This window comes from Eptesicus fuscus, chromosome 14, assembly GCF_027574615.1.
Source record: "Eptesicus fuscus isolate TK198812 chromosome 14, DD_ASM_mEF_20220401, whole genome shotgun sequence".
Classification (NCBI taxonomy): Eukaryota; Metazoa; Chordata; class Mammalia; order Chiroptera; family Vespertilionidae; genus Eptesicus; species Eptesicus fuscus.
In genome coordinates, this window is record NC_072486.1 from 53729364 (window position 1) to 53742528 (window position 13165).

Consider the following 13165-nt stretch of genomic DNA (forward strand, 5'->3'; position numbering starts at 1 on the left):
AAGAACTTGTCTATAATTTTCTATTGCAGCATTTATCATTTTTTTCTGTATACCTGCAATATTGTTAAACACACTGCCTTGAGTGCTTAATAAGTATTTGTGGTGGTTGACACACTAGAGATTTTTCCACTATCTCTCATTCAGTCCCCATTTAAAGACACACACCCCAACCTCATTTACTAAGTAAGTACTACCTTGATTATTGTGGTTCACTTCTTATTCGTTAAAAAACCAAAACCTCACATCTCTATATATCCCAACTCTACTTGAGGTGGGGATAAAACTTCCCTATATTGCTTGGAAGGTAAAATTTTAAGTATTTCATAAATAGGGATGGAGAAAGACATAGGATTTCTTTTCATGTTTGTCCTTTAGGAGTGAACATCCCCTGAACAAACCCAGTCTGGGTTAGACGTTCCTACCACATGTTGCCACATCTCTTTGTGCGTTTCCTCACCACACACTTAGCATATTGTGTTTCAATGTCATATTTACTTGTTTATCTCTTTCACAGTGAGAGCCCATTGAGGACAAGGAATGTGCTTTTTATCCCTGTAGTCTTAGCAACTACCATATGTATGTAGTAGATACTAAACAAAGATGAATGAATGGATGGATGGATGAGTACATTACTTTACTTTTCAGTTTAGCCAACCTCTCAGGCTAATCACAGGCACACATACACAGACATGCATAATTTTCTAGACTTAATCATTATTAACAATACTAGTGGCCCGGTGCACGAAATTCGTGCATGGGGGTGGAGTGTCCCTCAGCCCAGCCTGCACCCTCTCCAATCTGGGACCCTTTGGGGGATGTCTGACTGCTGGTTTAGGCCAGATCCCACAGAGATAGGGCCTAAACAGGCAGCTGGGCATCCCTTTCACAGTCCGGAACCCCTGGCAACTAACCACTCACCTGCCTGCCTGCCTGATTGCCCCTAATCACTCTGCCTGCTGGCCTGCTCGCCCCCAACATCCCCCCCATGCCGGCCTGCTCTCCCCTAACTGCCTCTGCCTCAGCCCCGCCACCATGGCTTTGTCTGGAAGGACGTCCAGAAGATCTCCGGTCTAATTAGCATATTACCCTTTTATTAGTATAGATGTTGCTCACCCCACCAGAAATATCTTCCCAAACTGCGTCGAAGTACCACAGAACTCAGAATGGGAAGCCATGACCTAGCGCCCTACATAACTAACTATTTTTCAGTAACTGGGTTTGTATTTGAGACATGGAGACTTGGTAGGCAATGCACACAGCAGTGTTTTTTTTTTTTTTTTGAAATATATTTTATTGATTTTTAACAGAGAGGAAGAGAGAGGGATAGAGAGCTAGAAACATCGACCAGCTGCCTCCTGCACACCCCCCACCGGGGATGTGCCCGCAACCAATGTACATGCCCTTGACCGGAATCAAACCTGGAACCCTTCAGTCTGCAGACCGACACTCTATCCACTGAGCCAAACCGGTTTCGACCACAGCAGTGTTTTGATAGACCAAAGTGATATACAAATTTAAAGCATTTATATAAGCACAAATTTATTTTAAAAAATATATATTTTATTGATTTTTTACAGAGAGGAAGGGAGAGGGATAGAGAGTTAGAAACATCGATCAGCTGCCTCCTGCACACCTCCCGCTGGGGATGTGCCCGCAACCCAGGTACATGCCGTTTACTGGAATGGAACCTGGGACCTTTCAGTCCGCAGGCCGACGCTCTATCCACTGAGCCAAACTGGTCAGGGCTATATAAGCACAAATTTAAAGCATATCTCTAAGCTCTAGGCCCCTGAAATAGAAACCCTTTTTGTTTAATCTTAAATACTTTATTTTTTAGAACAGGTTTAAATTTATAGAAAAAATGAGAAGATAGTACAGAATTCCCATATGCATATAACAAGTTTCCTCTATTATTAACATCCTACATTTGTCTGATACATTTGTTAAAATTAATGGATCAATATTGATCTTATGATTAAAGCCCATGGTTTATCCAGATTTCCTTAGTTTTAACTTAATTCCCTTAGTTTTGTAGGATCTCATCTAGAATACCAGATTACATTGAGTTGTCATGTCTCCTCCTGGCTGTGATAGTTTCTCAGGCTTTCCTTGTTTGTCATGACCTTGGACGGTTTTAAGAAGTCTTGGTCAAGAACTTTGTAGAATGTCCCTCTATTGGAATTTGTCTGTTGTTTTTCTCATGGTTAGACTGGGCACAGGTGGAGATTTTTATAAGGAGACAGTCTAACACAGTAGCTATCAACTTTTTTTCTGCTCCCACACTGTCCACACGTGTGGCACACGCCTATGAGCAAGGCCTCTCATTAGATAAGGGATGGCAGAATCGGGGCACAGCGCTGGGAGCATTTAGGAGACTCTCTGGGTATATATACTGAACTGAGTTTTGAAGAAAAAGGAGGGAGAGGGAATACTAAGGAAGAGACTAGCAGACATGGTCACAGAGATAGGTAAATATCTGTAGAAGCAGGAAACAGAGTTTTTAGGTTGGAGCAAACATTCCTTTTCAGGGACATGGGGTTTAAGGACAAGTGGAATGTTAAAACAAACAATAGAGCAGCTTAGGTTTGATATAAAAATTAAGAAAGATCTGATGGTACTGGATTACCTGCAAAGAATAAAGAGGGAGTCCCATAGTCATTGCCAACCAATGTTGGCGTGGAGCTGAGTGTCTTTCTTTCTTTTTTTTCCCTTTATTATTAAGGTATTACATATGTGTCCTTATCCCCCCATTGCCACCACCACACCCCGTTCGTGCCCTCACCCCCCTAGTGTCTGTGTCCATTGTTTATGTTTATATGCATGCATACAAGTCCTTTGGTTGATCTCTCCCTCTCCCCCCCAACCCTCCTGAGTGTCTTTCTTTGATAAATTTTCTTTCTGAAATTCCCTCCCTTCCTTGTTTTTGGGATAAGACTCTCCTAATCTTTTCTCCTAATTCTCTAGGTACTCTTCAGGCCTTTGTATTATTATTAAGCAATAAATAATTATTCATAATTATAGCTGACAGCTATATGGGTTATGAAGAATTGTGGCCAGCACTTTATCTCATTTAATGCACCCAACCCTGTGAGGTACTCTTATCATCCCCATTAAAATGAGAAAACTAGTCCTAGCCAGTTTGGCTTAAGTGAATACAGCTAGGCCTGTGGACTGAAGGGTCCCAGGTTTGATTCTGGTCAAGGGCACATACCTCCGTTGCAGGAGGCAACTGATTGATGTGTCTCTCTCACATCGATGTTTCTCTCTCCTCCTCCTCCCTTTCCACTCTCTCTAAAAATCAATGGAAAAATATCTTCTGGTGAGAATTGACAAAAAGAGAGAGAGAGAGAGAGAGAGAGAGAGAGAGAGAGAGAGAGAGAGAGAGAGAGAGAGAGAGAAAACTACAACTCAATAGTTAGTAAGTTGTCACAGAGAAAGATTATGGAATCCAAGACTGTGCTCTGAATTACTGTGCATGAAGCTTGTCACTAAGATTTTGGCATTAGTCAGAGTTCTAGACTTTATCCCTTTCTTCTCAAGGTCAAATCTTTGTGTTTGCAACTTCTTTAACCTTCTCTTACAGGTTTGTGTTCCTTATACTGTTTTTATTCTTGGTGATTTCTATTTACTTTTAATCCTCACCCAAGGATATTTTTTCCATTGCTTTTTAGAGAGAGTGGAAGGGTAGGAGGGAGAAGGAGGGAAAGAAAGAGAGAAACATTGATGTGAGAGAGACATATGGATTGGTTGCCTTCCACAAGCACCCTGACCAGGGCTGGGGACTGAACCTGCAACTCAGGTATGTGCCCTTGACCGGGAATCGAACCCAAGACTCTTCAGTGCTCAGGACAATGCTTCAAACACTGAACCACACCAACCAGGGCTATTCTTGCTGATTTTTTTTATTGTACCTTTAAAACTAGCTGCATTTCCAAACTGAAGACTCAACCAAGTAGATCACCAGGCAGAAGCACACAGAAGTGATGCTAGTATTCTCTTTGGAGCCTATCAGGTGGTGCATGATTTCTTCTTTTAAATCCTCACCTGAGGATATTTTTAAAATTGAACTTAGAGAGAGGAAGAGGGGAGAGCGGAGAGGGAGAAAGAGAAAGAGGGGAGAGAAAGAGAGAAATGTCGATGTGAGAGAGAAACATCGATCAGTTGCCTCCCATGTGGGCCCTAACCCAAGATGGACCCTAAAACCTTGGTATGTGCCCTGATCAGGAATGGATCCCACCACTGTTTTGTGTGTGGGACGATGCTCCAACCCACTGCGCCACCTGGTCAGGGCAGGGGGTGCATGATTTTTATTGTCCCATTACTGATGTCACTTGATCACTTGATTAAGGTGGTGTCTGCCAGACTTCACTATAAAGCTACTCTAATTTTCTTAGTAAGTAGTAAGAATTTTATGGGGTGATACTTTGAAACTATCTTCCCATTCTTTTCAAACTTTTAATTTATGTTTATTTACCCCTGTATGGTTTCCTATGTTATTCAATGGGTTATATAGGCACCAGTGTGCCTATATCCAGAACCTGTTGGGAGGATTACAGGAGTTCCAGAAAAGAAGAGATCTCTTAGTAGGAGGCGTCTCCCTAAGGTCCGGGAAGCATGTTCCTGGGGTTCAAGGCAAAGTATTGGAGAAAAGACTCCAGTTTGTCCCAGATTTGGCCAGTGAAACACAAGTTGGCATGTGTCCTTTTAAAACATTTTTATTGATTTCAGAGAGGAAGGGAGAGGAGTGATAGAAACATCAATGATGAGAAAGAATCATTGATCAGCTGCCTCCTGTATGACCCACACTAGGGATCGAGCCCGCAACCCCAGCATGTGCCCTGACCGGGAATTGAACCGTGGCCTTCTGGTTCATGGGTTGACACTGAGCCACACAGGCCTGGTGGCCTGTGTCCTTTTGACATGCCTCATTATTCTTTGAGCATGTCCTTACTTTCTTCCGTAACTAGAGGCTCCAGGCTCAGCCTGTACTTTCTCTTCTCTAGTTCTGGAATCAACCATTTTGCCAAGTAGAAAAAAATGAAGAGGAGAATGGTCTTTAGAAACCAAGATCTATGCTAGATGTACTCATTGTTTTTTGTGTCATTAATTTCAGACCCTCTCAGTGGACAGAGCATGTATGTACTTATTCACCTATATCAATTTCTATAAGTAGAAATTACCAATTCATCACCAGAAGGTTCATTTCAGTTATCCTTCCATAATTGTAACTCTCTTCTTCAACAGTGAGAAATCTGACTCCTATTTCCTTAGTATAGTAGTTCCCTCTTATCTGAGGGGGATATGTTCCAAGATATCCTAAAACCACAGATAGCACTGAAATATAAATACACACACACACACACACACACACACACACACTATGTTTCCCCCATACATACATATCTATACTAATAAAAGGGTAATATGCTAATTAGACCGGATAGACTGGGCATCTTCTGGACAAAGCCATGGTGGCGGGGGCCGAGGCAGAGGTGGTTAGGGGCGATCAGGCGGGTTAGGGTGATCAGGCCGGCAGGGGAGAGCGGTTAGGCACAATCAGGCCAGCAGGGAGAGCGGTTAGGGGTGATCAGGCAGGCAGGCAGAGGGGTTAGGGGTGATCAGGCAGGCAGACAGGTGAGCGGTTAGGAGCCAGTGGTCCCAGATTGCGAGAGGGATGTCCCACAGGGATCGGGCCTAAACCGGCCGTCGGACATCCCCTGAGGGGTCCTGGATTGGAGAGGGTGCAGGCTGGGCTGAGGGACCCCCCTCCCGTGCACAGATTTCATGCATTGGGCCTCTAGTCTATGATAAAGTTTATGTTCTTTTTAGCATATCCAAATTGCCAGCATCACTACACTTGACTTTTTAAGAATATATTTTTTAATTGATTTCAGAGAGAATGGGGGCGGGGGTGTGTGTGTGTGGGAGAGAAAAAGAGAGAGAAAGGGAGAGAGAGAGAGAGAGAGAGAGAGAGAGAGAGAGAGAGAGAGAGAAACATCAATGATTAAAGAGAATCATTGGTGGACTGCCTCCTGCATGCCCCCCACTGGGAATCATGTGCCCTGACAGGAATCTAACCATGACATCCTGGTTCATAGGTCAATGCTCAACCACTGAGCCATGCACGCTGGGTACCTACAATGTACTTGAAAAAAAAAATACATGATCTCTTTTGCTTGTGAAGTAGTTATGGAAGGTATTATTATCCATAATTTTTCTCTGAATAAGTCTTCAAGGACCTAGGTTCAAGAGAAATGGAGTGACTTGCCCAAGGTCACACAGCTTATAGAAAGCAAGCTCTTTCCATTCCACCAATCCTCTATGCCTCTCAACAAATGCCAAAAATTACTTTCCTTTTTTCTCCAGTAGAAATATGTTTCAAACTCATTGACTTTGTAGTCAACTCTGATTTCCAGGTGTTTCTTTTCCTGCAAAATATGTGCCAAGCAGTGGTGTGGCAGAAAAAAAGATTGGACACAGAAGAAACTTAAACTTTACCTTCAGCTCAGATCAGAGACTTTAGGCAAGTTACTACTCACTGTCCTCAATTATAAAAATGTTAGACTAGACCAGCGATTCTTTGCCTGAGGCGGCTGAGATAGGAGCCATGGGACTTTTCCCAATGATAGAAATGCCGTGAAATTCAGGTACAATTACTTGATTCAATGATCCTTAACACCCCCTTCCAATCTGCATACTTATGATTCCAACGCAACCTCTCTCCATTCTTATCAATCTCATCCTTCATTCAAAAATATTTATTAATGGCCATTATATGCCAAGTACATATTATCTGGGTTTTGCAGTACCCCCTTTCCGAGGTGTCACCGCCATTTAGAATTTTATCCCCATCTTCCAAACTTGGGACTGAGCGCATTCGCCTCTAAATCATGTAATTTACAAACGCGCGGGGTTCCTCTCCAGTCCTTTCTCCACCAACCACATTTCAAGGCTGCCCCTCTGGGCTCACGGACATTAATGAACTCTCTTGGGAACAACCTCCTTCACCTAACAGGCTCCATCGACACTGCCGTGTCCTAGCTGGTCGGTGGGAATTGGGGTGGGTGGTTTTCGAAGTTCGGATGAGCCCCCAGCGCATTCCTGCTCCCAGCGGGGCATAACCAGCTCTGAGTACTGTTAGCCCTGGGCTCGGCCCGCAGAGGTGGCGGGGTGGCTGCTAACTGATGGAAGAGTCTCCCCCGTCGGGAGGGGGCCCTGGCGGGGGCTCTAACTTCCCCGGTTCCCCTCCTCCGGGCACGGCACAGCGCGTGCCGCTGTCCCGGCGCAGGAACTTCCCGGCCTCGCTCGCGCTCCGCACGCCGACTCGGGCTCCGCACGCGCCCGCTGCCCTCCGGGGCCACGCGCCCCACGCCGCCGCGCGTGTCTTCGAGATCCTCGGCCTCCCCCCGCCCCGCGTGCCCTTCAGCCGATCCCTGCGCCCCGCCGACGCGGGGGAGCGGAGCGCGCAGGCGGCCGGACGACGTGCGCGAGACGCACGGCCCCGCGGGGAGCGCCGGAAGGAGCCGCCGGGCCTCGCGCGTCGTGTGCGCGCCCTCCCCCAGCCGCCCGCCGCGGCCCCGCGCGCGCGCGCGCGCACTGAGCGCCGCCGCCGCCTCCCCGGCTGCTGCTCCGGCTGCTGCAGGAGGCGGCGCTGGCTGGCGGCGGCGCTCGCTCCAGTCGGCGAGCGGAGCAGCGAGCGAGCGTGTGTGTTTTAAAGATGGCCGGAGCGGTGGCGGCGGTGGCCGCGGGAGCAGCAGCGGGAGCCGCCGCGGCAGCCGTGTCGGTGGCGGCTCCGGGCCGGGCCTCGGCGCCCCCGCCGCCCCCGCCGGTGTACTGTGTGTGCCGGCAGCCGTACGACGTGAACCGCTTCATGATCGAGTGCGATATCTGCAAGGACTGGTTCCACGGCAGGTAAATAAACCCCCTCCGGCCCCGCGGCCGCCGCCGGGCACCGGCCACCCGCCGCCGCCGCGCCGGCCGCCCGCATCCCCTTCCGCCCGGCCGCCGCGCCGCGCGCCCCGCGGTCCGGGCACCGAGCCACCCCCCGGCCGGGCAGCGGGACGCGCGGGGCCCCGGGCTCGCCGGGCGCCGAGCGGGCTGAGTGGGGCTGGTGGGATCGCCCGGCCAGGCGAAGAGTCGCCACAACAAACGGGAACAAAGGGGGCCGGCCGCGAAGTTGGCAGGGGGAGACGGGGCGAGGGGACGCGGCCGGGGCAGGCGCCGGCGCAGGTGGCGGGCGGAGCGCCGGCCGGGCCCGCCGCCCCTCGCGGCGCCCGCAGCCCGGCCGCCGCCCCGCCCGCCCGCCCGGGACTCGGGGTCCCGAGTCGTCGCCCGCCCGGCCGCCTTGCCCCGCCGGCCGCCGCGCCTTCCTTCTCGGTAGGGACCTGGTCGCCCAGCCCAGGGTCTCCAGAAATCGCCCCGTCCCCTCCGCCGGCGGGTCCCCGTCGCGCCCCCTTCCCTGGGTTTTTTATCAAACTTCCCGGGCCGGGGCGCTGGGCCGGGGGCGTCGGCAGCGCCTGCCTGGCGGGGCTCGCGGAGTCAACAGCAACAGATGAGCCAGCCGCTCTCGGGACTTGAGAGATGCCAGTCGGAAGTTTGGGGCCGAGGGTCCCGGGCGGGGCGGCAGGTCGGCTGGGACGGCGCCCCCCACCCTCCGCCCCAGTGCACCCCGTCCTGGCGGGGGCGGAGCGGATGGAGTGGGCGGCGGGGCCTGAAGAGACAGCCTCTCGTCCCCCCGTCCCCCCCCCCCCCCCCGCGTCGCCCCCGCGCCGCAGCTCAAACTTTACAAAGAGTGAAATTTCCCGTCACCCGAGGGGCTGGCGACACCCAGACGGCGCGGGGCCGGCGCCCGAGGGCCTGGTGCGGGCGAACTTTGGCCGGCCGTGGGCACTTTGGGTCGGGTGGCGGGGCGGCGAGCGTCGCCCTGCGCCTTGGCGGCCGCCTGCGTTTCGCGTTTGACGTTTGCGAGAGCTCGAGCCGCCTCCGCCGCCAGGCCGCCGACTCGTGTGTTTTGTAATCAAAGTGTGAGGCTAATAAAGGGCGGCGCCACAGCCTCTTGACTCCGGCGTGGGAGGGATTCGCAGGCATTTAAACAAAGAAACTAGTTGGGGTTGGGCTCCCAAAGTCCTTATTTGGGTGTTGTGGGAAAGCCTGCGGTCACCTTTGGGTGAAGCAGGTTCCCCGAGCCCCGTTTGGTGTGGAATCTTGGCGAGAGTTCGCTCCCGGGTAGTAGCCGATATGGTGACTGTGATTGTAGGAAGTGTCCTTTGATTGACAGCAGGACATTTAAATACAGCCTCCGCTCCCCCCTCCCCAATTTTACAGAAACACTGCACGACCAGGCCAGATGTCTTAGTCTCCCTCTACTGGCCCTGGGAGAGAAAACCACTTAAATTGCAGCGTTCATTTAGGTGTTTAGTGCTAGACACAGTTAGTTTCACTTAATTTTCAAGTACCGTTAGTTTTATTTAATCGGTTTTCAGTTTGCACAGCTCTGACAGCAGTACCAGAGAGAAATGCAACGTGTTGTCACTGTATCAGATAATCTTTAACAATCTGGTCTATGCTCGGGGAATATTACTACAACCTTGCCACATGTAACTAAGAATAAATTATCCAAAGTTCTTTTTCATTACTGTACAGTGATATTTTTCTGTATTTAGATTATACATACAACTGAAATTTGAACATACCAAAATCTTGCCAATTCTATTTCTACATCCTCTGTTCTCATAACATACCCGGCAACCAGAGTAGAGATTATCCCAAAATCTAGGTGACATATAGAATAAAACCAGAATCCCTGGTGATTATGTAAATACTTATTTTTCAAAGAACTATTTTAGCTGTATAAGAAATTTGTTCTATTGTGCAATTTAAAGGTTTGATAGGTTAATAAATTTTAGACTAGAATTTTATTTACCTTAATTTGGGTAACAACACTATAATCATAAAAAGCTGCAGGAAGTTGTGAAGAATTTTGTAATGCATTTAAGTGTACATTTGAAAACAGGAGAAGTTAAGGGAAAATAAAGAGGGCACATGTGAAGAAGAGAAAACACGGCCAAAACATAAATTTGTCACATAAATTTGTGTGACTTCATATTTGTGGAAGTGACTCTGAAATATATACACACTTTAATAGCTGATATCTCAATATTTGAAAATGAAATGCATTTTAATAAACACCGCCTTTATAATTATTCAAAGTGTGTGTATACTTTTTTTTTTGGGGGGGGGGGATGCACTATATTTTGAACCCAGGTTATTTTTTATTTTTTATCTTTTGACCAGCAGTTCTTGAGCATTTACTGTGGTTCAGATATCAGAAATTAAAAAAATTTAGTGATACTGCTCCACCATGTAAAAGCAGTATCTTAGTACCAAGTTTAATTCTTAATGAAGTATTGATAATTTGAGGTTTATATATTTTTCCTGTGATCAATATTTACTTTAATGTTTATAGTACCATGAAATGAGTGATTGTTTTTTTGAACACAGCAAAATGTTCTTTACGTATTAAATATTAAACTAATATCACTTGCTTATGTGAGAATTGGCCCCTGAGGAACTGAGGTGTAGCTTTCCTTCCCATGCTCAGCTTTCTTGGGGCAGTCTATTTGCAGAAGAGGAAGAAAGAGGAAATGGGTGGGTACAGAGGATTGCCTTTACCTGGATAATTTCCTTTTTTTTTTTTTAAATCCTCACCCAAGGATATTTTTTCCATTGATTTTTAGAGAGAGTGTAAGGGAGGGAGAAGGGGAAGGGGAGAGAGAGACATTGATGTGAGAGAGACACATGGATTGGTTGCCTCCTGCACGCTCTGACCAGACTGAGGCTGGGGATTGTACCGGCAACTGTAAGTGCTCTTGATTGGAAATTGAGCCTGAGACCCTTTGATCCTTAGGCTGATGCTCTAACCACTGAGAAACGGGCCAGGGCCAGCTGGATAATTTCTTTTTTTTTTTTTTTTTCTTTTTTTATTTTTTTTTAAATATATTTTATTGATTTTTTTCACAGAGAGAAAGGGAGAGGGATAGAGAGCTAGAAACATTGATGAGAGAGATACATCGACCAGCTGCCTCCTGCACACCCCCCACCGGGGATGTGCCTGTAACCAAGGTACATGCCCCTGGCCGGAATCGAACCTGGGACCTTTCAGTCCGCAGACGGACGCTCTATCCACTGAGCCAAACCAGTTTCAGCTGGATAATTTCTTAGTAATTTTATTATTCAAGTAAAAATTTTTAAACTCAGTGAATTTTGATATAAATTTTGGTTTAATCTGCCTGGAGTTTCTGACATGTGAAAATCTGAAAAGTTTTTGCTCTAATGTATTCTGACAGGGAAGGAGTGCCCTGCCTTGATGCTTTTTAGCCAGGTAGTAGGGTGGATGGAACCAGCCTCCTCCAGGTGTGAGGCTGTTGAACTTTGTATCCTTGGTATTCAGGAATTCCCATCCCTCAGTCTGCCTAAGCCTTTTTTTTTTCTTAAGTGAGGGGACGGGGGAAAACACTTGCTGGGCACAATGTATAATTGATACCAGTAGTGGCCGTGAGCTGAGGAATCAACAGGATTTTCCTGGGAAGGTTCCTTCTGAATTGGAGATGGACTCTTCCCTCTTTGAGTCCTTGGAAGTAAGATGAGCTTTCCTGTAATGTTCCCCCCCACCCATGTCTTTCCATAGCACACTTAATATCATCCTATGCAAAACTGCATCAGTGTCCTAAATTTAATGTTTCTGTCTCTCTAATTAGACTGTAAATACCTTTGTTTGTTAGACTTTTTAGCAATATATTCGTTTTGATTGGCAAAAGTAATATATTATAGAAAAATGGGAAGTATAGAAAAATATCAAGAATATGAAAATACTCATGTCTCCCAGAGATTGCCACTATTTTAACATTTAAGGTATATGTATGTATTGAAAACAACCTGGAATTCATTTTATGCATTCCACTGTTACCTAACCTCTTTCATTAATATATACTTTTTTCTGTATCTTTAAAGTTTTTTGAAAACATTTTCAGTGGCTGTATAGTGTTTAATTTCACAGGAGTACGATATATTTAAAACCATTCCCCTCTTGTTAGTTTTTTTTGCCTTGTTTACTACTTTTTCTTGTATTTCCTAGTGATGATGGATGGTTGACATAATTCTAAACAAACCATTGTATCTCTAGTTATTTCCTTAGAATAAGTCAAATGAGTTAATACGCGTAAAACACTAAGAAGAAGTGGCACGTGTAAGTACTCATTAAGAAATTCCTTGAAGTAGAATTAGTAGTCACAGGGCACAGATATTTTTAGGCTTTTTGTGCCTACAGCCAGATTGTCCTCTAGAAAGGTTATTCCAATTTATACTTTTACCAACAGTGTCCACTTCTAGTTCCCTGCATCCTCTCCACTCTAAGGTATTTATTACCCTGTCACCCCAAAACCAAGCCAAGCAAAAACTTTGTCAATCTGCAAATGAGTATTCCCACCAAAAAGAAGTACCCAAGATTATTTGTGGCAGCACTATTTATATTGTCCTCAAAATATAATGACCTAAATGTCATTAATAGTAGATTGGATAAGTTATGGTGTATTTATAAAATGGAATTCTCATCAGTGATTACAAAAAAAAAAAGCACTACTAATGCATACAACATGGGTGAATCTCACAGATAAAAAGTTAAGTAAAAGAAGCCAGACACAAAAGTGTGTACTCTTTGATTTTGCTTATATGAAGTTCAAGTACAGGCATAATTGGATGAGAGAAGTCAGACTATTGCTTACCTCTGGGGGGCATGACTGAGAGAAGGCCCGAGGGAGATTCTGGGGTTCAGCAAATGTTCTCTATATTGATCTTGTGTGGTGCTTATGTGACTGATTCAGCTGTAAAAATTCACTGAGCTGTATGTTCACTGAAGATTTTTTAAACTTTAAGTGTACTTCAATCATTCAAATGTTTAAAAAGTTATGTTTACCAATTTGGTAGCTGACATATAGTATTTTTAAATTTTACTTTGTTTCTTGTCCTGACTTAATGGGATTGCTGGGTGCTGTTCTTGGTGCTGGGAATATAGCGATGAACAAAAACTAAGTCCTTGCTCTCCTATAACTTAACATTCGTGTATGCGTGTGTGTGTGTGTGCGTGTGCGTGCGTGTGCGTGTGCGTGTG

The 13165-nt window shown here is 46.4% G+C and overlaps 1 protein-coding gene across 1 annotated transcript in view; it reads left to right on the forward strand.

Annotated features, from left to right (window-relative positions):
- The first annotated feature begins 7587 nt into the window (after positions 1 to 7587).
- The window catches only part of KDM7A (lysine demethylase 7A), a 100364-nt gene continuing 94786 nt past the window's right edge, over positions 7588 to 13165 (forward strand). The window contains exon 1 of the mRNA XM_054725991.1: positions 7588 to 7911. Within this exon, the coding sequence (XP_054581966.1) occupies positions 7718 to 7911 (194 nt within the window). The 5' untranslated portion in view covers positions 7588 to 7717. The remainder of the gene's footprint in view (positions 7912 to 13165) is intronic.